This window comes from Tamandua tetradactyla, chromosome 15 (genome assembly GCF_023851605.1).
Source record: "Tamandua tetradactyla isolate mTamTet1 chromosome 15, mTamTet1.pri, whole genome shotgun sequence".
NCBI lineage: Eukaryota > Metazoa > Chordata > Mammalia > Pilosa > Myrmecophagidae > Tamandua > Tamandua tetradactyla.
The window spans coordinates 36,115,965-36,139,693 of record NC_135341.1 but is presented as its reverse complement, the minus strand read 5'-3'; the positions used below and the strand labels follow the sequence as shown (position 1 = coordinate 36,139,693).

The window sequence follows — 23,729 nt, the reverse complement described above, 5'->3', positions numbered from 1 at the left end:
ATATTAGTCCTTTTTATAGGAAGAGAACTTTGAGGCATATAGAAGTTAAATGACTTTCTCAGGGGTGCACAGATAGAAAACTGGAGTTTGAATTAAAACACAGGTGGTCTGACTAAAACAAGTACACTAGGCCAGTGGTTTTGAAACTTTTACTCTTGTACTTCCTAAAAAATGTTAATATAATTTTTTCCCTAAAAGAATTTTGAAAAAATTATTTACTGCTTTGCACATTTATAAGTTGACATGTTAACATTTCTCTCATAAATGGCCTCAAAGGATATATTTTCTGGCATATTATATATGTGCTTTAAATATATTTTTGAGCTGCAGATTTAACTTGATCAATTTATGGAAAATTACTTCCATATGGTCTAATTGGTAAATCAGACTTTGTCAGCCAGTTAGTCACATCAGACTACGTCAATGGGAGTACATACCAAATCCCAGTGATTTATTTAAGAAAACAAACAATACACTTACAACCACCAGAAATGAATATCTTAGTTAGCTTAACCACATATTTAAATACAGTATCCATATAATCATTGTAATGCCTGTGTTTGCGCAGTAAGTTTCGTAAACCAATTTAAAATTAAGGCAACAAGGAAAAAAATCTACAAATTCAGATAGTAAAGTTCTTAAATTCTAAATATTAAACACTAACTTAATACCATTTGATCAGCTATCAAAACTGACTGTTCTCAAGTAGAAAGTTCTTACAAATGTCTGCACTGCTATAGTAATGACCTGTTACTAAATATTTTCCTGATTTCAGGAAAATATGAAGATACAAATATTTTTACAAATAACATATGAAAATATTAACCACCTAAAATGGATATCTTGGCTTATCCATAGTTGTATTAAAAAAAAAATCTAAGTAATCATTGTAAAATCTGTTTGTACAATATGTTTCATAAACCAATTTAAGATAAATGCAAGGAAGGAAAAATATCTATAGATACAGGTATCAGAGTTTCTTAAGTTCTGAATATTAAACACTATCTTAAATACCATTTGATAACTATCAAAACTTTGTGCATTCTCACAATATCAAGTAAAGAGTTATTACAAATATCAACTTTGCTATAGTAGTGAACTGTGTTACTAAATATTTTCAATTTTTGATTTCAGGAATTTATTTTATCTAATATCACTATAACTGCCCATAGTTTTGTGGTTTTTTACTGTTTTTTTTGTTGTTGTTGTTGTAAAATATAACATGTATATACAAAGAAAAGAAAGAAAAAAAGCAATAATTTTCAAAGCACTCAACAAACAGCTACAGACCAGCTCCCAGAGTTTTTCCTGGGCCGCCATACCCTCATCTCAGATTTTTCCTTCTAGATGCTCCAAAACACGGCGGCTTTGTCAGAGTCATGATAATGGAATCATGCAGTATCTGTCCTCTTGTGTCTGACTTATTTCACTCAGCATTATTTCCTCAAGGTTCATCCACATTGTTCTATGTTTTGGAACATCATTTTGTCTAAATGCTGCATAATATTCCATCGTAGGTATATACCATATTTTGTTTATCCACTTTCTGTTGATGGGCACCTGGATTGTTTCCATCTTTTGGCAATTGTGAATAGTGCTGCTATGAACATCAGTGTACAAGTGTTTGTTCATGTCACTGCCCTTAACTCTTCTGGGTATATACCGAGTATTGGTATTACCGGATCATAGCACAACTCAGTATTTAGTTTTCCGAGGAATGGTCAAACTAACTTACACAGGAGCTTGAACCATTTTACATTCCCACCAACAGTGAATCGTGTTCCAGTTTCTTCTTCGCACCCTCTCCAACATTTATGGTTTCCTGTTTATGTAATAGCAGCCATTCTTATAGGTGTGAGGTGATATCTCATTGTCATTTTAATTTGCATTTCCCTTATAGCCAATGAAGATAAGCGGCTGCTCTTGTGCTTTGTGTGTGTGTGTGTGTGTGTGAGATTTTTAACTTTTTTTTATTGTATAGTATAGCATATATACAAAGCAAAGAAATAAAGCAGTTTTCAAAGCACTCTTCAGCAAGTAGTTACAGGACAAATCCCAGAGTTTGTCATGGGCTACCATACGATCCTCTCATATTTTTCCTTCTATCTGCTCTAGAATATAGGAGGGTAGAGGGCTTAAGTATTTTTTTTTATCATCACAATCGACTTTTTTTCCTTCTTTTTTTGTGAAAAATAGCATATATACAAAAAAGCTCTTAATTTCAAAGCACAGCACCACAATTAGTTGTAGAACATATTTCAGAGTTTGACATGGGTTACAGTGTCACAAATTTAGGTTTTTACTTCTAGCTTCTCAAAAATACTGGAGACTAGGGCCACAGTGACTCAGCAGGTAAGGATACTCGCCTGCCATGCCAGAGGACCCAGGTTCGATTCCCGGTGCCTGCCCATGCAAAAGAAAAAAAAAAAATACTGGAGACTAATGATGATGAATATGCAACTATGTGATGATATTGTGAATTACTAATTATATATGCAGAACGGAATGATCATAAGTTAAGAATGTTTATGTTTGTTATATTTTTTTAAAAATTTAAAAATAAATAAAATAAATACAATGGGAAAAAATAAAATACTGAAGACTAAAAGATATCAGTTTAATAATTCAGCATTCATATTCATTTGTTAAATCCTATCTTCTCTGTATAATTCCACCATTACCTTTGATCTTTCCATCCCTTTCTTTAGGGGTGTTTGGACTATGGCAGTTCTAAATTTTTGATATTGGAAGGGTCTGTCACTAATATGCGGTAGGGAGATGGAACTATGTGATGTTCTGGAGAGGCTGGGCTAGGTTTCAGGACTCATCTGAACCAGGGACGCATCTGGAGGTTGTAGGTTTCTGGAAAGTTCCTCTAGTGCATGGAACCCTTGTGGAATCTTCTGTATTGTGTAGGTGTTCTTTATGATGGGCTGGAATGGTCCTGGTTGGGGGTTGGCAGGTTATAGGTAGCAAGTCTAACTGAAGCTTGCATAAGAGCAACCTCCAAAGTATCCTCTCAACTCTATTTGAACTCTCTCTGCCACTGATACTTTATTGCACTTCTTTTCCCCCTTTTGGTCAGGGTGTTTTCATGTGATTTTTAGCCATCTGAATTTGCTTTTCAGAAAAATGTCTATTCATTTCCTCTGCCCATTTTGTAATTGTGTTGTTTGTTCTTTTTTTATTGAGGTGTATAATTTCTTTATGTACACAGGATATCAAGCCTTTCTGCGATATGTTGTTTCCAAATATTTTCTCCCATTGAGTTGGTTGCCTATTCACCTTTTTAACAAATTCCTTTGAGGCACAGAAGCTCTTGAACTTAAGAAGTTCCCATTTTTCTATTGTTTCTTTCACAGCTTGTGTTTTCGATGTAAAGTTTAAGAAGCTGCCTTCTAATGCTAGATCTTCAAGATTCTCTACATTTTTTTCTGAAAGTTTTATAGTACTGGCTCTTACATTTAGGTCTTTGATCCATTTTGAATTAATTTTTGTACAGGGTATAACGTAGGGGTCCTCTTTCATTCTTTTGGCTGTTGAAATCCAGTTTTCCCATGCCCATTTTTTGAAAAGACTACTCTGTCCCAGTTCAGTGAATTTGGGGGCCTTATTGATGATCAAATGTCCATAAATTTGATGGTCAGTCTCTGCACTCTTGATTCTATTCCACTGGTCAGTCCTTTTCTGTTTGTGCCAGTAACATCCTGTTTTGACCACTGTAGAATCCCAATGATTTTTGTAATTAACTCTTAACTTTGTAATAACTAATATTTATTGAGCATTTTATGTATCAGACACTTTTCTATACAATTTACATAGTCAGATTATTCTGATAATTGTGAGGTAAACATCATCTTTAGCCTGATTTTATATACAGGTAAACTAAGGCATAAGTTTAAATAACTTACTTAAAGTCCTATATCTGGCTAGTAGCAGAGCCAAGATTTGCATCCAGTCAGTTTAGCTTTGAACACAAGAAGGGTATGTCGAGGGACAACAGCATCTTTACCACTACACTGTACTGTCTTACGTTTCCACTCCTGAACTGGGCACTCTGTTGGTTTAAGGGACCAGACATAAGAATATTTAAAACCTGTGTAGTTTTTATTCATGAGACAAAAGCACTTTAACGATGTATTTAAATGTCTCCCTGTGGTAATAAATTCTAATTTGTACATGAGTTTGAGACAAGTAGAAATTTCTGGTAGGCATTTGAACTTACAGGGGAAGTCTGGGGAGGAGTCTGGGGAAGTCTAGGCAGGAGGTGGGGATGGGGGAACCATCAGCATAAAAGATGTTGGTTATGGTGATTAAATTCTGAATGAATCCGATTACTTGGGGAGGGCGTGTGGATCAAGAATGGCGTTGGAGAACAATGCCTAGGTCTCTAGGGCATTAGCAATATTTAATGGACAGTTGATTTATTCATTGAACAAATATTTAAGGGTTTTGCTTATGTTTTGTGTCTTTTTTTGTTGTGTTGGGAGAATCTAGTGTATATAAATGAAAGGAAGCAATCAGCAAGTGGGAAATATAGGCAAAAGGAAAAAAAAAAGGAGTTAAATGATAGAGCAAGGTGAGTTATGATCTTAAAGCTAGTCTTCAGCCTCGGAGCACACAGAAACTTTCCAGGGAAATTGTGGACGCGGATGTATTTAAAGGAATCAATATGTAAATCCTCAACTTGCATAAATATTCTTCTTAGGAATAGGTTTTTTTGTAGTATTTTCCCACCTCTCTTTTCCTGTTCACTCTTCTTCCACATTACCAAAGTCAATGCTCCATTCAGAATCTGAGATATACTTACTGCCTAGGGAGGAAGACCCTTCAGGACCTCAGATATGTCATGTATTGAAGGATATTTGGGTCATTTCCATGTTTCTTTTAGCTATTCTGATTAAAGTTTTGTGAACATTTTTGTACAAATCTTTTGTTTTCATTTTTCTTGGATAAATACCTAGAAATGTAATTGCTGGGTCATATGGTAATGCTCATCAGACCAGTTTTCAAAGTGGTTGTACCATTTTATATTCTTTCAGTTTATGAGTGTTCTTATTGCTGGAAATCCTCATGTATTTGGTTAGTCTTTTTATTTTACCCATTCCAGTAGATTTGTACTTGTATCTCATTTTGGTTTTAATTTGTGTTTTTTTTAAAGACTAATAATAGTGAGCATTTGTCAGATATGTGTTGCAGATATTTACTCCCAGCCTGTATAGTTTGCCTACTCATTTTATTTTTATTGTGGTAAAATATAAATAACATAAAATTGACATTTTAATCTTTTTTTAAAATTTCATTATTTAGATGTGTAAACTCTTGCACTAGGTTTTTACAAGCTGGTAAACACTGACAAATTATTTCTCCCACAGAACTATAACTACACTTTCCCAGAGAGTATAAATATATGGTTCGGACAGTGCAATGGTGGCTCAGTGACATAATTCTGCCTGACATGCTGGAGACCCAGATTTGATTCCTGGAGCCTGCCCATGACAAAAAAAAAAAAAAAAAAGAAAGAAAAAAATGTATGGTTGAACTAACATTAATATACATCACCATTTTATCAATTACATAATAAAGCCAATTATCAAATGTCCAAATATTAAGTTACAAGCTCAAAAGGCATATAAAATATTAGATGTCTGCTGACTCATTAGCAGACCTACTTCTCTTTTTGCAAGAGGTAGGGAAGCGAAGGAAAAAAATTACACTTTAAACAAAAATAATAGTTGGTAAACAGCTTCCAATAGATACGGAAAAAAATTACAAGAATTTTAGAAATTTTATTAGGAATTATTGTAGCTACCGTAACAAACCATCTCTACCTTTAAAAAATATTTACTCAATTAAAGAGCATATTCTGGGCGGGCCATGGTGGCTCAGCAGGTAAGAATGCTCGCCTGCCATGCCAGAGGACCTGGGTTCGATTCCCGGTGCCTGCCCATGTTAAAAAAAAAAAAAAAAAAGAGCATATTCTACATGTTCTGTATAAGACAAAAACAACATTTTACTAAAAATATTTTATAGCCCCTTCTCATTCATTTGTCAGGCCCTCTTGGTTAAGTTGTACTCCAAAGTACAAATATTAAATTAACTGTAAAGCATTTTTGTCTAGAGACATTAAAGACATGTGCTTTTGTACAATGGAGATTTTCTCTAATGTTACAAAATGATTATAGATTTTAAGTAAATACAATAAGACTGTAAAAATCCAGCAGTATTCAATGGTTGTGCAAACCTGACGTATTCTGGTATTAATGTGGGAGATAACAAGCATAAAGTGAGCAGGCAACCATAAGGCCCTACTTTCAATGTTTGAAATGTTTTCACTTTTGAAGAAATAAACCACAAAAGGTCTAGAATGTTCATGTTTCCTGGGATTTTAAGTTCTGTATGATGCTAAAAATATTATAAGGATTATACTGGGTATTTTGGCACCTAATCTCTCTAAATTTCTTATATATTGATAAGATTCTGCTGTAGGAATAGATTTAAAGATTTATAACAATACTGCATGATTTCAGGAAAGGCCAAATTATTACAAAATGATAAGCCCATTTTAAAAGCTGACCAGAAGAATCTTTTGCTAAGTGTCCAGATAGGCTGATTGTAACCCACCAAGAGACCACAATCTGTCAAACTTGTAGGATGGGTAAAACTGCTTTTCGGTACTCATATGGAAGCTTCATTAAACTTATTCACCAGTAGTTTGGCTAATATGTACAACAAATTAGGTCCTTCCTCTCAAGTTCCACTTCTAAGGCAATAGCATCAAGCACCCAAGTTTTATTGAATGCAGCAGTTGTTTCTGTGACCATTGGAGTCGTTGAAGTGCAGCTACATTAAGGGCAATACTTCTACAAATACAAAAGTTGCTTCCTCTTTAAAGCTCCATGCTGCTTTTGTCTTAAAATGAACTGTATTGCATCTTCATATTTCATTCCACTGTTGGTCAGCGCTAAGGGCAGCAAGCACTGGAGCTCTCTCAAGATATGTAACACAGTGAAAAGCAATGCAGCAACCAGGTTCTTCATGAAACTTAATTTTTACAAGATTTAATCAGTCGCCTACAATCTGATTGAATGGTGGTACACCATCATAAAAAGGCCAACAAGAATATGGATGCCTTCTTTCTCCACAAGGGCAATGTTGTAAGTTGCCTCACATACTCTCATACTACTGTAACTCCATACTTAAGTTCATCTATAAATTTGCTTAAGGTTGCATTGGTTGGATGGGGTGTAATAAGAAATCTCATGTTCTTATATGTGACTTCCACAGAAACTGGGCGGTTCATTTGAGCCATGTTAATTTAGTTAAAAAATGCTCAATGGGGTTATAAAAGAGTTTTAAAAATTGAATACAGAAATGATGTAAAGAAACTGAGGTCTACTTCAATATACTACACTTGAAATTTTCAGTGCTTTGAAAATGAAGTTGGGAATAATGGGAATTGAAATGAACCTCCTAACAAGAAGTAGTGATTCTTCAGTCTAGTAATAGGGAGGCAGTATAAAGAAATGCACTGAGATTTAGCTCATTCAGGTTAGAACTCTTGTAAAATGTTCTGCGGATTTCAATTCAGCACTTCTATGTCCAGATTAACCACTCTTATGTGGGTTTGTTGATGGAATAATAATAAGTTTCTGTGGTTCACATGACTGCATAGAGGTTGTACCGTGCCTGACAGTAATCTCCACTGCCCTTCATAAACGTATGACAAAGAACACCATGGAAGGAAATGTGTTTACTCATTGTAATTGTGGCCTAATCATGCAGCCGGTCCTGAGGCTCAGCAAAACAGACAGCAGCTACAGGGCATTGGTGCAGGTGACAGCAGTGGCACCAGGCTCCATTTAATGATTTTTAATTGTACAATTCAGTGGTTTTAATTATGTTCACATTGTTGTGCAGTCATCCCCACTATTTCCAAAAAATGTCATCATCCCAAACAGAAGCAGTGTACCAGAGTGGCCTCTCAACTCTGTTTGAATTCAGTCTTCCAGTAATACTTTTTTATTTACAGTTCTTTTCCCCCTTGTGGTCAGGATGAAATTGTTGATCCCATGGTGCTAGGGCCAGACTCTTCCCTGGGCGTCATCTCCCATGCCGCCAGAGAGACTTTCACCCCTGGATGTCATGTCCCATGTGGGGGACAAGTGATTTCACTTGCGGAGTTGGATTTAGAGAGAGTGAGGCCACATCTGAGCAACAAAAGGGGTTCTCCAGAAGTAACTCTTAGGCATACCTATAGGCAGGCTAAGCTCCGCAACCTACATAAGCTTCACAAAAGTAAGCCTCAAGATCAAGGGCTTGGCCTATTGATTTGGGTGTTTAACACAATATCAGGGGATACCCTGATGTTAAAGTTTAATAGTTCCATATTTTTTCTCCCATCCCTCGAGGGACTTTGCCAATACCCCTTGATTATCTGCTTAATGTATTCTAGGATGTATCCAGGTATTACATTAAGCTATACAGGATTAAAGGCCCTCATTCTTATTCTGGGCTCCCTATGTTTCAGTTTTCAAATGAGCTATCCAGACAAGTCATTAGATTATGTACTGTAGAAAATTTAGATTCTGGACAAAATAAACCTTTCTTCCTTTGGTCTCAAAGAGTAGATGAAGTTCTAAAATATAGACAGTGTCTTCCTTACTTCTGTGTTCTGAATTACCTCAATCCTGACTATTCGGCTTTGTTCTTATCTCTGAATACCAGGTTATAGATATATAAAACAGTCTCAAAATCCAGAAATAATAATTGTCACTCCGGACTAAATATGACTGCTGTAAGAGCTTACGATCTAGGCCGCTGTTTTCAATGGTGTGTGAATTACGCTCTCTAGGTAAAAGAACTCTTTTGAGGCCCTGTAATTGGAATTAAATACACCTTAAATCCTTTAGTGTTTAGTGAGAATCTGTTGGAGGGCAAGTGTGCTGCCAGCTGCTTTTTCTAGCTCCAGTAGCCATATTAAAATTGCTGAAGTAAAAAGCTCATAACTGGGATCTTGGGAGTGGATGGATAGACTAGCTGAAACTGGCTACTAGATTGTTTGATAAGTTCTTTGCCATAATATGCAGGTTGAATGATGACATATTTGCATGTGCTGCTGACCTCAAGCAGTTTCTTCTTGGTTTGCCCTGATTAGGCATAGTTTACCATGTTTTAGGTCTTAACGCGCATTGAGGCTGTATATCTCTTATAATGAGATAAGGTGAGACAGGCTGGTGGCATACCCTTGGAGAACTGGAGAGGTCTTGGAATCCATATGCTGACGTTTACATTCATTGCACCATGGAGGTTTTTGTGTGAGTGCAAAATTGTCAGATTATTCTGGTTCTTGTTTCAAGATAAGTGTTATGGTTAGTTGACAGCACTCCTAAGTCTGTTCATTTGCTTTGCTTTGTGGAAATGTGGTAGTGTGACACTACTTAGGACTCACTCAGGAAAGTCTGGACCCACTTTGGGAGTTGTGCAGCTGTGCAATGGAAATGTCTAGTCCACCTCTGCACCCATAAAATCCCTTCATGAAAGGAGAGAATACTGTGACTGTTAATTCCTTCAGACCCTGGATTCAGAGATTGCTGCTAAGGGGTTTGTAGGGACTAAAATACATGCTGTGGTGACTGAGCTCTGTTAGGAACCTCAACAGCCAGACCTCAGTGCAGGCTCTGATATAGTGTTCTCTTCCCCACATGCCACCCTGCCTTCCCTTTCCAGTACCATTCTTGGGGAATGACAGGATTGCTGAAGGTTAGAGTTCAGGTAATGTGACAGAGATGCTGGGATCGCCCCTTACAGGGACTGAAGGGTAAGGGTGTGGATGGGTATAGGATAGGGTGTGCTCTAGGAGATAGGCTGCACCCTTGTGCGTCATTATCTATCAAGAGGTTCAGACAGATTTGGGCCCAGAAAGAACCTGGGACTGCAAGGGCAGAGTGTTGGTGTTTGGTGTTTCTCCAGATCTGTTTTTTGGAAATTGGCATCTTAACAATACAGAATTTAAAAATCCATGAATATGGTATGTATCTCTGTTTGGATCATTGATTTACTCAGCAATGTTTTGTATTTTTCAATGACTAGGTTTTGCATGTATTTGATTTTTGATACTTTATAAATGTAACTTTCTGGTTATTTGTCTCTAGTCTATAGACAGTTTATTTTTTAAAGTAAATTTATTTTATTCGTTGAGATTATTGAACACAGTTAACTGGGTATCCTTTTTCAAATCAAAACTTTTTTTTTCATGGATGTCACTTCTCTGCCTATTTTCCTGAAACTAATGACTCCATGTGCCACCGTCCCACTGTGCTTTCCTCCATATGAATTGTATCAGTCTTTATGTATCATATTCTTTCACAGTCAGAAGTTGCTACAAAAATTTTGTCTACATCTCCTGTGTCCTTTTCCTTAGCTCCCACACTCAGCTCACCCAAATCAATTTCCTTAACTTTCTGTTAAGTTTACCAAGGCCTTTTGTTCGTTTTTCTTCCGTACATTACTTGACTTTACAGCAGCATTAGAAAGCTTATACTTTCTTCTTGAAATACCCCCTTGGCTTTCATTAAGAAACTCTCCTGTTTTGTTGTTTTTCTTCTGTTTCAGCTGCTCCTTTGCAGGCTCCTCTACTCAATGTCTAAATGAGGTTTCCTCAAATTTCAGCCCTTGACTCTCTCCGCACTTTATAATTTAAACCTTCAGAATCTCAGCTGTCCTTATGGCTTCAGTTATCGCTCTACACAGACAACATCTAAATCAGGATCTTTGTACAGCTGATTTTTTTTATGTTGTCTCTATATTCTGAGATCTTGGTATGTTCTAGTACTCTTAATTCTAGTGGTCATTTTGTAGAATCTTATGTAAAAAATCTTGTCATCTGTGAATAAAGACAGTTTTACTTCTTCCTTTCCAGTTTTTACACATTTTCTTTTTTCTTGCCCTGGTTGGAGCCACCAATGAAAGCTGAGTAGAAGTGGTAAGGGTGAACATATTTTTAAAAAACTTTATCATGATGTAATTCACATTCAGATAGCCCACTTAAAAATGTGCGATTTAATGGTTTTTAATATATTCATGGAATTGTGCAGCTATCACCACAGTCAATTTTAGAAAATTTTATCACCCCAAAAAGAAACCTTGTCCCCATTGACAGTCGTTCCCCTTTACCTTCCAACGTCCCCAACCCTAGGCAATCACTGATCTCCTTTCTTTCTCAGTGAATTTGCCTGTTATGGACATTTCGTATAAATGGATCACGTGTGGTCTTTTCTGCTTTCTTCACGTATGTTTTGAAGGTTTTCCATGCTGTAGTCAGAATCAGTACTTGATTCGCTTTATGGTATAATAATAGTCCATTGTATGGATATACTGTATTTTATCCATCAGTTGATGGACATTTGAATTGTTTCTACTTTTGGTTATGAGGTTAATGCTGGTTAATACTGCTATAAATACTCATGTACATGTTTTTGTGTGGGCATTTTTTTAACTTTCCTTTAAATTGTGAAATATAACATATATACAGAAAAACAATAAATTTTCAAGTACATTTTTAAATTTATTTTTTTTAAATACCAAAAAACACCTAATGAACGCAAACATTCCTATTTTGATCATTCTGTTCTACATATATAATCAGTAATTCATGCTATCATCACATAGTTGCATATTCATCATCATGATCATTTCTTTGGAACATTTGCATCTCTTCAGAAAAACAAATAAAGCAAAAACAGAAAAAAAATTTATACATAGCATACACCTTACACCTCCCTTTCATTGATCACTAGCATTTCAAACTAAATCTATTTTAAAATTTGTTCGCCCTATTATTTATTTTTATTCCATATATTCTACTCGTCTGTTGACAAAGTAGATAAAAGGAGCCTCAGACACAAGGTTTCCACAATCACAGTCATATTGTGAAAGCTATATCATTATTCAGTCATCATCAAGAAACATGGCTACTGGAACACAGCTCTACATATTCAGGCAATTCCCTCCAGCCTCTCCATTACATCTTGACTAACAAGATGTTAATGCGTAAGAATAACCTCCAGGATAACCTCTCAACTCTGTTTGGAATCTCTCAGCCATTGACACTTTGTCTCATTTCTCTCTTCCCCCTTTTGGTCAAGAAGATTTTCTCAATCCCTTGATGCTGAGTCTCAGCTCATTCTAGGATTTCTGTCCATTGTTGCCAGGAAGGTCTGCATCCCTGGGAGTCATGTCCCACGTAGACGGGGAGAGTAGTGAGTTTGCTTGTTGTGTTGACTGGAGAGAGAGGCCACGTCTGAGCAGCAAAAGAGGCTCTCTTGGGGGTGACTCTTAGGCCTAATTTTAAGTAGGCTTGACCTATCCTTTGTTGGGTTGAGTTTTGTATGAACAAACCCCAAGACTGGGGTCTCAGCCTATAGCTTTGGTTGTCCCTTCTGCTTGTGAGAATATCGAGAATTCGACTTGGGAAAGTTGAATTTCTCCCTGTTCTCACCATTCCCCGAAGGGGACTTTGCAAATCCTTTTCCACTCACTGATCAAATCACTCTGGAATTCATCGGGGCATCACTCTGGTCATTGAATTTTCTTGACACCGTTGTCAAAAATCATTTGACACAGATGGGCCATGCTGGCTCAGCAGGCAGAGTTCTTGCCTGCATGCTGGAGACCCAGGTTTGATTCCCGGTCGTGCCCATGTAAAAAATAAATCAGTTGACCCTAAATGTGGTGGTTTGTTTCTGAACTCGCAGTTCTGTTCCACTGTTCTATAAGACTATCCTTATTCCAGTACCACAGTCTTGATTGCCTTGAATATATAAGTTTTGAAATCATGAACTGTGATTCTTCCAACTTTGTTGTATATATCCTTTTCTGTTTTGCACAAATGATACCATATTACAAAATAGTATTTTGCACCTTTTTTTTATTGTGAAAAATAACAGTATACAAAAACAGTTAATTTCCAAGTGCATTTTAACAAGTAGTTATACAACAGATTTTAAAGTTTGGTATGAGTTATAGTTTCATGATTTTTCATTTTTTCTTCTAGCTGCTCCGAGACACTGGAGACCAAAAGGAATATCGATATATCCAGCAGTCATATTCATTTGTTACATCCTATCTTCTCTGTTATACTCTTCTCTTTTTTCGTGAAAAAATAACATATACAAAAAAGCAGTAAATTTCAAAGTATATTGCAACAACTAGTTGTAGAACAGATTTGGTGTGGGTTACAGTTTCACAATTTTAGGTTATGCTTTCTCAGTGCTGTAAGATTCTGGACACTAAAAGAAATATCGATATACTGATTCATCACTCACACTCATTTGTTAAACCCAACCTTCTCTGTATAACTGTCCCCTCAAGTTTGGTCTTTCTCTTACTCTTTAGGAGTATTTGAGCTATGACTGTTCTAACATTTTCATGTTGGAAGGGGCTGTTGATGATATGGGATAGGGGGATGGAACTAGTTGGTGATCTGGAAAGGCTGGCCTCTCTGCATTTCAGGACTTACCTGGTCCAGGGACCTATTTGGAGGTTGTAGGTTTCTGGAAAAATTACCCTAGTGCATGGAACCTTAGTAGAATATTTTTTGCCCTAGGTATTCTTTAGGATTGGCAGGAATGATTTTGATTAGGGTTTGGCAAGTTATAATGGTAGCAATGTCTGACTGAAGCTTACATAAGCGTGACCTCCAGAATAGCCTTTCGACTCTATATCTCGGCCACTGATACCTTATTTGTTGTACTTCTTTCCCCTCTTTTTTTTTTTTTTTTTTTTGCGCAAACCTGTGAAAGCTACTTATGGTCCCGCGCCTCGGCACTCTTTCCCCTCTTTTGATCAGGTTGGAATTGTTGATCCCATGGTCCCAGGGCCAGATTCATCCCTGGGTGTCACCACCTATGCTGCCAAGGACACTTTCATCCCTGGATGTCATGCCCCACATAGCGGAGCGGTGAGGGCAGTGATTTCACTTGCGAAGTTGGGCTTAGAGAGAGGCCACATCAGAGCACAAAAGAGGTCCTCTGGAGGACTCTTAGGCATACCTGTAGGTAGGCTAAGCTTCTCTGCTTCATAAGCTTCACAAGAGCAAGTGTCAAGTTCAAGACTTGGCCTGTTGATTTGGGTGTCCCTGATATCTGACACAGTATCCGGCGTTTCCCCAGTGGTAAAGTTTAGTAGTTCCATATTGTTTTTTCCATCCCTCAAGGGACTTTGCCGTTTTTTTGTGTTTTTTTTTTTTAATTTTACTTTCTTGGCTTTATTTTATATACAAAGAGCTACCATTGTTTTCTTACTCAGGTAGATGTCTTGGAAGATCAAGGAAGACCACTTAGTCCAACTTGATGAAGCCCCTTTGCATACTAACGGAAACATTGGTGGCACATATTGAGGCAGTATTTCCGGATTAGACCATACCAGTTTGAGCAAAAGTGGCAAGAGCAGGAACCCTGGCCGAATTTTCGTGGATGGCCAGTAGAGTTGCTGGTGACCCATCTTGCTTTCAAGGAGGCAGTGAGGAAAAGTCACCAATACTTTTTGATTATCTGCTTAATATACTCTGGGATGTATCCAGGCATTATATTAAACTATACAAGATTAAAGGCCCTCATTCTTATTCTGGGCTCCCTGTGTTTGGATTGTTTAAATGATTTATCCAGACAGGTTGAGCTAGATATGTGCTAGTGGAAACTTAGGTTCTGGACAAAATTTAGGTTCTGGACAAAATAAACCTTTCTTCCTTTGGTCTCAAAGAGTAGGTGAAGTTTAAAATATAAGTGGTATCTTCCTTATCCTTGTATTTGAATCACCTTAATCCTGACCTGACCGGCTTTGTTCTTATCTCTAAATACCAAATTATACATATATAAAACAGCCCCTCAAGATCCAGAAAATAACAATTACCACTCCAGACTAAATGTGACTGCTATAAGAGCTTATAGTCTAGGCCTCAGTTTTCTTGTAAGTGTTTTCTAAATGATATACAATATTTGCTCTTTTGTTTCTGACTTATTTTATGTCACTAAATGTCCCACAGGTTCATTTGCATTGTTGCATGTCTCACAACTTCGATCCTTTTCTAGCAGCGCAATGTTAGATCACACATATACACCATTGTTCATCAGTCTATTTCTTAGTGTGTCTTTCAGCTACCTCCATCTTCTGGGCCTCATTATGACAGTCAAAGTCAACAGACCATCAATTTTAGATAATTTCATTGTTTCCAAGAGAAAGATAGTCAGTAAACACACCCCCATCAAATAGAAAATCCAATCTCCCCCTAACTCTTGTCCCTTCCCCCATTATATACCCCTGGTATTACTTTAGTACTGTTGATGTTTTTCTATTAAGCATAGCCCATAGTATACAATAGCATTTTTCTCTCTATACTCCAAAATTATACACTCTTTGTACAAGATTCATACCTTTGCACCTTTTTAACTTAATATATTAGATTATTTATGTCAATTAGTTAAATCATTTTTTTGAGAGTCACATAGCATTCCAGTACAAATATACTCTATTGATTTTTGTTTAGGTTTTCTAATACTTTGCTATTACTAACAATACTGCATATATACCTTTGCAAACATAGCAGTTCGTGCTGTATCTAGAGAATGAATTTTGAAAAGTGAAACTGGGAAGTCAGAAGTTGTGTGCATTTAAAATTTTGTTAAATGTTGCTCAATTGTTTCCCTTGAAGACTAACTACATTTATCAGTAATTTATGAAAGTGCCTATTTCCCCTCATCTAACCAATGTTTTATCAAAAGTTTTGATCCTTTGCCAATCTTAATAGGTTAAAATGGGATCTCATTGCATAGTTTTAATTTTTATTTCTCATTTTGAATAAGGCAGAGCATTGTTTAATATGTTAGGAGCTACCATTTGTATCATTCCCCTCCCCCTTTTTTTTTGCTCTTGGTTGTCCGTATCTTCTGCTATCTTTGTTTTGGATTGTTTGTGTTTTAATTATTGATTTATAGGAGCCCCTTTATATATTAGAGGAAATTGTGTTTTATGAAATTCCTTGCAAATATTTTTTTCCCAGATGATTGTCTTTTGCATAATGTTCTTCTGGGAATAGTCTCTTTTCTGCAAGGAGTCTTGTGGTTCATTTTGAATCTTTGAATCTTCTGGAATTTATTTTTGCAGGGTTATGAAGCCAGTTTTCAACTTTTTTCCTTCTGTATAAAGAGTATATGGCCTAAAATCATTTATTGAATAATCGTTTTCCCCCACTGATTTAAAATGCAGCCTTTATGATATCCTGCTAATGAACTCTCCCAGGCGGTTATCTGTTTCTAAACTTTATATTTTATTCTATTAATATGTCTGTTCACATGCCATATCCTATTGTTTTATTTAGGTAGAATTCTATTTTTAAAAATGTATTTTCCAAAAAAAAAAAGTGTGTCTTCCTTTTTGAGATTATGATATATTTCTCTATTGTTTATTCCCTCAGGAGCTTTTAAAATTTTTCTCATTTAGATTTAAATTTATCTGTTTGTTTCTACTTAGAATTGGATCTTACAGTATATATATTTTTAATTGACTACTGTTTGAATATTTTAAGGCCACTGATTACTGAACTTTCTTACTGTTTATAGAAGTTTTAAATTGATTTTCTTGGCCTTTCCAGGTGAACAATCATTATTTGAAAATAATGATGATATTCCTCTTTCTTTCTTTCTTTCTTTCTTTCTAGTTTTTATACTTTATTTTTTTGTCTCCTTGTGGTGGCTGCCATTATAGTGATTTATTTATGATATGGTTATATGCTTTTATGGTTTGTCTGCCTTCTGTTTGTTTAGGCCTAGTAGAGATTAGATGCTTCTTCAGACATTAGTGGTTTTATAAGTGATTATGACCACCTTCTCTTAATTTATACTTCCTAGTACTTCTATTCTCAACTTTATATGTCTTTTAAATGTCATTTGCTTGCAAATATGATCATTTTAGAAGCCAGAATAGTAGAAGTGTTACAAAGTTCCAACCGTTTCAGCAGGCATGTTAATGGAAGAAATGAACTATTGTTTTATTCTACTAATTTTTCGTGGTTGAGCCTCAGGTTATTCGTAAAATAAAAATGTCATCTCTTTTCCTTTTGGAGACATTGTTCACAGAGTACTCAATAGCTAGGAAATTGTTAGCACGTGTAACTGAAAGTCCAAGTGGCTTCATGTATAACTGAATTCAAGGGCATAAATGATGTTATTGATTTCTTGGCTCCTTGTTTTTACATCTCAGTTTTTCTTGCCTTATGATGGCTTCTTTTTCAGGCAAGCCTTTTATGCAGGTGGTGACACAGATAACACCCTGGACAGCTCCAAATTCTAATGCTTGTGATCTTGGAGGGAGGTGGTCTCTTTTTCAGTGGCTGTAGCAAAGGTCTTGGGGATGACGTCCCAGCTTGGCATGGGCCATATACCCATCTTCAAAGCAATCACAGTGGTGAGGGCAGTAGACTGTTCTGATGGGCCAAGCTGGATGGTGTAAGATCAGCCACATGGATCAAGATTGGGATTAAGATGCTATTTCTGAAAAGGAAGGGAGAAGAGGTGCTGGAAAAATTAATAAATAATTATTTAGTATATACAAAGCTTTCATAGTACATTTAAGAAGTTTATGGTGCCCTGGGGTACTCATTTTAATTTAAAATTTAATTTTCTTGCTATAAATTAATATGTATGTTTAAAAGTGACCTCCTGAAATACCCTTGCTGATGTGGTCACAGATAAGTCAAACAGGGGTCAGTAGTTTAGTTATTGCTTTATGTTCTAATCTACTTATTTTTTGTTTTGCTTTGTGCAGATAATTCCTGTAACCAACGTTTGGTAGAAACTACTTATCGGAGCCCTTTTGACATTAAAAGAGATGTGGGGGGATTCTCGATCTGCTAATAGAACAGGACCTTTTCGGTAAGTCCCAAAATTTGAATTTTCAAATTGTCAGTATTTTAATGACAAAGATACAAAAAATTTTTGGTCTACCATAAGGGGAAATAATTAAATCTTAGAGAAATAGCTCTAATCTTTCTTTTAATAGAAACTGTATAAAAAGTTTGTAGTCATTTCTACAGTGGCTTTAAGAAAGAATACTAAACATGCCAATTACTTTGTTATAACCTTTTTAAAAAATATTATAAAAAACCCCAATTTTATTGTTTTTTTATCTTATTAGTAAAGTAGTGAAGAAAACTAGCAAAGTGTGCGTGCACATTTATAAAAGTTCCATTAAATTCACTAACTTATATCTTGAATCCAAAGCTCTGCCTTACATATATTTCTAAGGAAAACTTATTTAATGCAGTTTTCTAAGCTACATTTGAATTTTTGAGTTAATGGGTACAAAAATTAGTGGAGAAGGTGGATAGCATTCACTTGTAAATGGATTGTTTTTTTTAGGGAGTTAATTGTTTTTAGCCGATATAATGTATAGCCAATATAATGATTATAATATTTTTAAACCTTTGTGTTTACAATTGATAAAATGCTGTTGGAATGTGACTTCTATGGTTTTACTTGGTTAATGGCAAAGAACTTATACATTCAAAAGTATTGATACTGCAACTACTTAAATTATTAGTAAATTTTAATTTGATTTGATTTTATTGTGTAAATGATATTCTTACTCATTATTCTGATGCTTGGGGCTCCAATGAGAAATTTAGGTAGAGAACTGAGTTTAGAAAATCCGTATAATGTTTAGTAAAGCTAGTGTTTTATAAATACTAAATGATAGGGATCTTTACTTTCTGCTCAGCAGTCTTTAAAGCTATGGTGATGATGCTGAGTATGTTTTTCCTTTCCAAATACTAAAAGGTCTAGATTAATAGTCAGCAAACTACAGCCTACAGCCTATTTTTGTAAATAAGGTTTTATTGGAGCACAGCCATGCTCAATTGTTTGTGAATTGTCTGTGGCTTTCATGCTGCAGTAACATTGTTGAGTAGTCATAACAAAGACCCTACCTTAATTTATCTTAAATATAAATCATTACATGTTATTTTTCAAAGACTTTGACCAAAAGAGAGACATAGTTTATATAGTATTCTTGTTTTTGGACTAATTAGGACAAAAAAGCTATCTTAAAGGAAAATGATTTTGTATTTCATTTAAACAACTTTCCTTCTTAAATTTGTTTTTTGTTTGGTTGAAAATGATTTTCATAGCCACTGCTATTTTATATTAATAGAACTATCGTTTGCATAGTCTGTATAAAACATAGTTCTAAGAACTTTAGTATAATAGTTTACTCTAGATTTGTTTGATCATCTCAACATGAGAAGGTAATATAATCCTTAGGGAAGTATTCAAAGGCAGTGTTTGTGTTCTAGTCGTAAGGCATATAATTTAGAGACCTCGGCACTCATCCGTATGTATCTGCTGAGGTTTGAATCTTCCTGCAAAGTAACTATTGGGACTTGAGTGATGTGTTAGAGTTAGTGGTAGCTTCTTAATGTTAGTGTTAAATTGTATTACTTGTGAGAAACATGTAAGCTGACTCTTTTTATGATGAACCACGTAGACAAAATTAATGTTCATGGGAGCCAGTGGAAATTACTATGTTCTGAAAATCCATTTAATGTGCACCGTTCTGTGTTTAGGTTAATGTTAAATTCCTGTTACTTTAAGAATGCATTTGACATTGTAACTTTGTCTTGAACTGAGTTGAGTGACCTAGAGTCAGTCATCCTTTGATTCTTTACATTGCAGTACAGTCTGAGCTCAGAAGGATTATTAATAGAACCTGTATATTCTGGAGAGATCTGATTTGGACATAGCTTTTTTTTTTGTACCTGATATCTTTTTTTTAATTTATTTTATTTATTAAACGTACCAACATACAAACACAAACATTCTTTTTTTTTTTTTTTTTTTTTTAATTCTTGTGCCCCTCTGTTTTATTTTATTATTTTTTGTTTGTTTGTTTGTTTTTTACATGGGCTGGGGCCGGGAATCGAACCGGGGTCCTCCGGCATGGCAGGCAAGCACTCTTGCCCGCTGAGCCACCGCGGCCCGCCCAAACACAAACATTCTTACCATATGATCATTCCATTCTACATATATGTAATCAGTAACTCACAGTATTATCACATAGTTGTATATTCATCATCACAATCATTTCTTAGAACATTTGCATCAATTCAGAAAAAGAAATAAAAAGAAAACAGAAAAAAATTCATACATACCATACCCCTTACCCTAACCTTTCATTTATCATTAGCACTTCAATCTACTAAATTTATTTTAGCATTTGTTCCCTGTTATTTATTTATTTTTAATCCTTATGTTTTACTCGTCTGTTGATAAGGTAGATAAAAGGAGCATCAGACACAAGGTTTTCACAATCACATAGTCACATTGCAAAAACTATATTCTTATACAATTATCTTCAAGAAACATGGCTGCTGGAACACAGCTCTACATTTTCAGGAAGTTCCTCCAGCCTCTCCATTACACCTTAATTAAAAAGGTGATAACTATATAATGCATAAGAATAACCTCCAGGATAACCTCTTGACTCTGTTTGGAATCTCTCAGCCATTGATACTTTATTTTGTCTCATTTTGCTCTTCCCCCTTTTGGTTGGGAAGGTTTTCTCCATCTGTTGATGCTGAGTCCCAGCTCATTCTAGGATTACTGTCCCATGTTGCCAGAAAGATCCACACCCCTGGGAGTTATTGGATATGATATCTTTTTTTTTTGCATGGGTAGGCACCGGAAATTGAACCCGGGTCTCAGGCATGGCAGGCAAGAACTCTGCCACTGAGCCACCGTGGCCCACCCTGGACATGATATCTTAATGCTTTTGTTTAAGTAACAGAGGACCTTTCAGGTCCTTTGACGTGTTCCTTTTTCACGTTTTTTTGCCCACTCCCTAACCAGGATCTCAGTTTAAATTCCTTAATCTCTTACCAAAGCCAAAACCTTTAAAACGGACTGCATTTTAGGCACAGGGAAGAAGTGGGGTGGTATGAAAGATAGGACCAGCTCTTATTTATCTCTTGTGTGCCATAAACTGGGAATGTGAATTTAATATTATGCTTATTATTATTATTTTTAATTTATTACTGTGAAAAAGTAGCTTTAGGCATTGGAATCTGGAGTATCAGGCGCTTCATTTGGGACATGGCAAAATAATGCTTTCTAGATCCTTTCCAACATTAAGCTCTTGGATACTGTTGCTTGGCCTAGATGACTTACTCATGCTTTGTGGCGTGATTCATGTTTCCTTCAGTGTCACTCTTGATGGTTATAATAATAGGACCTAGGTGAGAGTGGTTCTCAGTGGAGCCCATGTAGAATTAGGATGTAGGTAAAGCAAGAGCTGATGTATACTAGTGTGCTCCTACTGGTTATTTATAGGCAGTATTTCTTCGTTTTGGGCCTGCATCCCTTGTGATTGGGTGGTGTCTGTCCTGAAATTATAATAAAATATTTCTGAATGTCATCCTTGGATGCAGCAATGAGAAAGTCACTTCCTGAAACTAACTGTAAGAAACTTACAGTTCATTGTTTTTTCCGAAGTATAGAAATCATCGTGTTGACCTTGGAATTCTAAGTTCCCTGGGTGTAGGAAATGAAAATTTGTGTAGTGTGTCACCATTGCTAGCTTATCTGGTGTTGCGGATTTTCCCCATTGCAGGACTGGGTGAAAGCTTTTTCTGCAGCAGTCATGTTGAAAACCTTGTGTTGACTTTCCTCGTGTTCTGAAATGGGAGCATAAAAGTTTACTCCGTCACTTCGTCTTAAAATAGCAAAACATTGCTGTTTTCTGCAGATCTAGGACCCTGTTACAGAACTCTGCCAAAAAAATATGTTTACAGAAGAATGTGCTGTGATTAGAGAAGAATATGCTGGTGTATAGATTTCAAACTCTCTGGACAATATGAATAACACTGTCTTTGTTTCTACAGTGGGAGCCAAGAAGAAAGGTTTGCTCCCGGGTGGAACAGGGATTATCCTCCTCCTCCCCTTAAGAGTCATGCTCAAGAGAGACACTCTGGCAACTTTCCTGGCAGAGATTCACTTCCCTTTGATTTCCAGGGGCATTCGGGGCCTCCCTTTGCAAATGTGGAGGAGCATTCTTTCAGCTATGGAGCTAGAGACAGACCTCATGGTGACTATCGAGGAGGGGAGGGACCTGGACATGATTTCAGGGGAGGAGATTTTTCATCTTCTGAATTCCAGAGCAGAGATTCATCACAGTTGGACTTCAGGGGTAGGGACATTCATTCTGGGGATTTTCGGGATAGAGAAGGACCGCCTATGGACTATAGGGGTGGGGATGGTACTTCTATGGATTATAGAGGTAGGGAGACATCTCACATGAATTACAGAGACAGAGATGTTCACGCTGTTGACTTCAGAGGTAGGGATGCTCCTCCATCTGACTTCAGAGGCCGGGGTACTTATGATTTAGATTTTAGAGGCCGGGATGGATCCCATGCAGATTTTAGGGGAAGGGATTTATCAGAATTGGATTTCAGGGCCAGAGATCAGTCCCGTTCAGATTTTAGGAATAGAGATGTATCTGATTTGGACTTCAGGGACAAAGACGGAACACAGGTGGACTTTAGAGGCCGAGGTTCAGGTACTGCTGATTTAGACTTTAGAGACAGGGATGCACCACATTCAGATTTCAGAGGTAGACACCGGTCCAGGACTGATCAGGATTTTAGGGGTAGAGAGGTAGGACCTTGTGTAGAATTCAAAGATAGGGAGATGCCCCCTACAGATCCAAATGTTTTGGATTACATTCAACCCTCTACACAAGATAGAGAAATTTCTGGTGTGAAAGTGAACAAGAGAGAAGAATCCAAACATGACCAAACCACAGAAAGGCCTGCTTTTGGCATTCAGAAGGGAGAATTTGAACATTCAGAAACAAAAGAAGGAGAGACACAAGGTATAGTCTTTGAACATGAGTCTCCATCAGCCTTTCAGAACAGCCAAAGTCCACTTCAAGATCAAGACAAGTCCCAGCTTTCTGGAAGTGAACAACAGAGTTCAGATGCTGATCTATTTAAAGAAGAAAGTGGTCTGGACTTTCTTGGTCGGCAAGACACTGATTACAGAAGCATGGAATACCGTGATGTGGATCACAGGCTGCCAGGTAGCCAGATATTTGGTTATGGCCAGAGCAAATCTTTTCCAGAAGGCAAAACTGCTCGAGATGCCCAACGGGACCTTCAGGTATGTTGATAGGATGGATTGCTTTTTCACAAGGCCTTTCTGAAGGATTAAGTGTAGAGCCCCAGACCGTGAGTCCTAAGTCTCCTTGCACACGCATTAATTTGTATTCAGGAGTGGAATGTAAATGTCTAGAGAAAGAGTCCTCAGCTCAGATCATAATTGTGTTTCTTCATTGTTTCGCTCTATGATGCTGATTAAAATACCCTGGGATAATATGGTTTAAAATATCTATCTTTGGAAATTGGTTTTGTACAGGTAGGTCTTGTGGCTACATATGGTTCATTTTCTTATTTAACTCATTCACAGAGTATCTAGGAGCCTTTTCCTTAGGCATGAGGAGGTGATATTAATGTTGCAAGTGTCCCCTTGTAGCTAATTTAATTGACTTAAATGTTAAATATCTTGTATATGTCATCTAAGCAAGGGGGATTATGTTTACAAATTGAACAATGAATATATCTCCTAGTATTTGTTGTTAGAAAGTTCTATTCAATGCCATTTCTATTAATGTTCTGCTTTACT

The 23,729-nt window shown here is 36.4% G+C and overlaps 1 protein-coding gene across 9 annotated transcripts in view; it reads left to right on the top strand.

Annotated features, from left to right (window-relative positions):
• Nucleotides 1-23,729, top strand: part of RBM6 (RNA binding motif protein 6) — a 157,147-nt gene that overhangs the window by 4,340 nt on the left and 129,078 nt on the right. For all 9 annotated transcript variants that reach the window (XM_077129252.1, XM_077129253.1, XM_077129248.1 and 6 more), the window contains 2 exons: nucleotides 17,821-17,927; nucleotides 21,929-23,207. In XM_077129252.1, coding sequence (XP_076985367.1) covers nucleotides 17,884-17,927; nucleotides 21,929-23,207 — 1,323 coding nt within the window. In that variant the 5' untranslated portion in view covers nucleotides 17,821-17,883. The remainder of the gene's footprint in view (nucleotides 1-17,820; nucleotides 17,928-21,928; nucleotides 23,208-23,729) is intronic.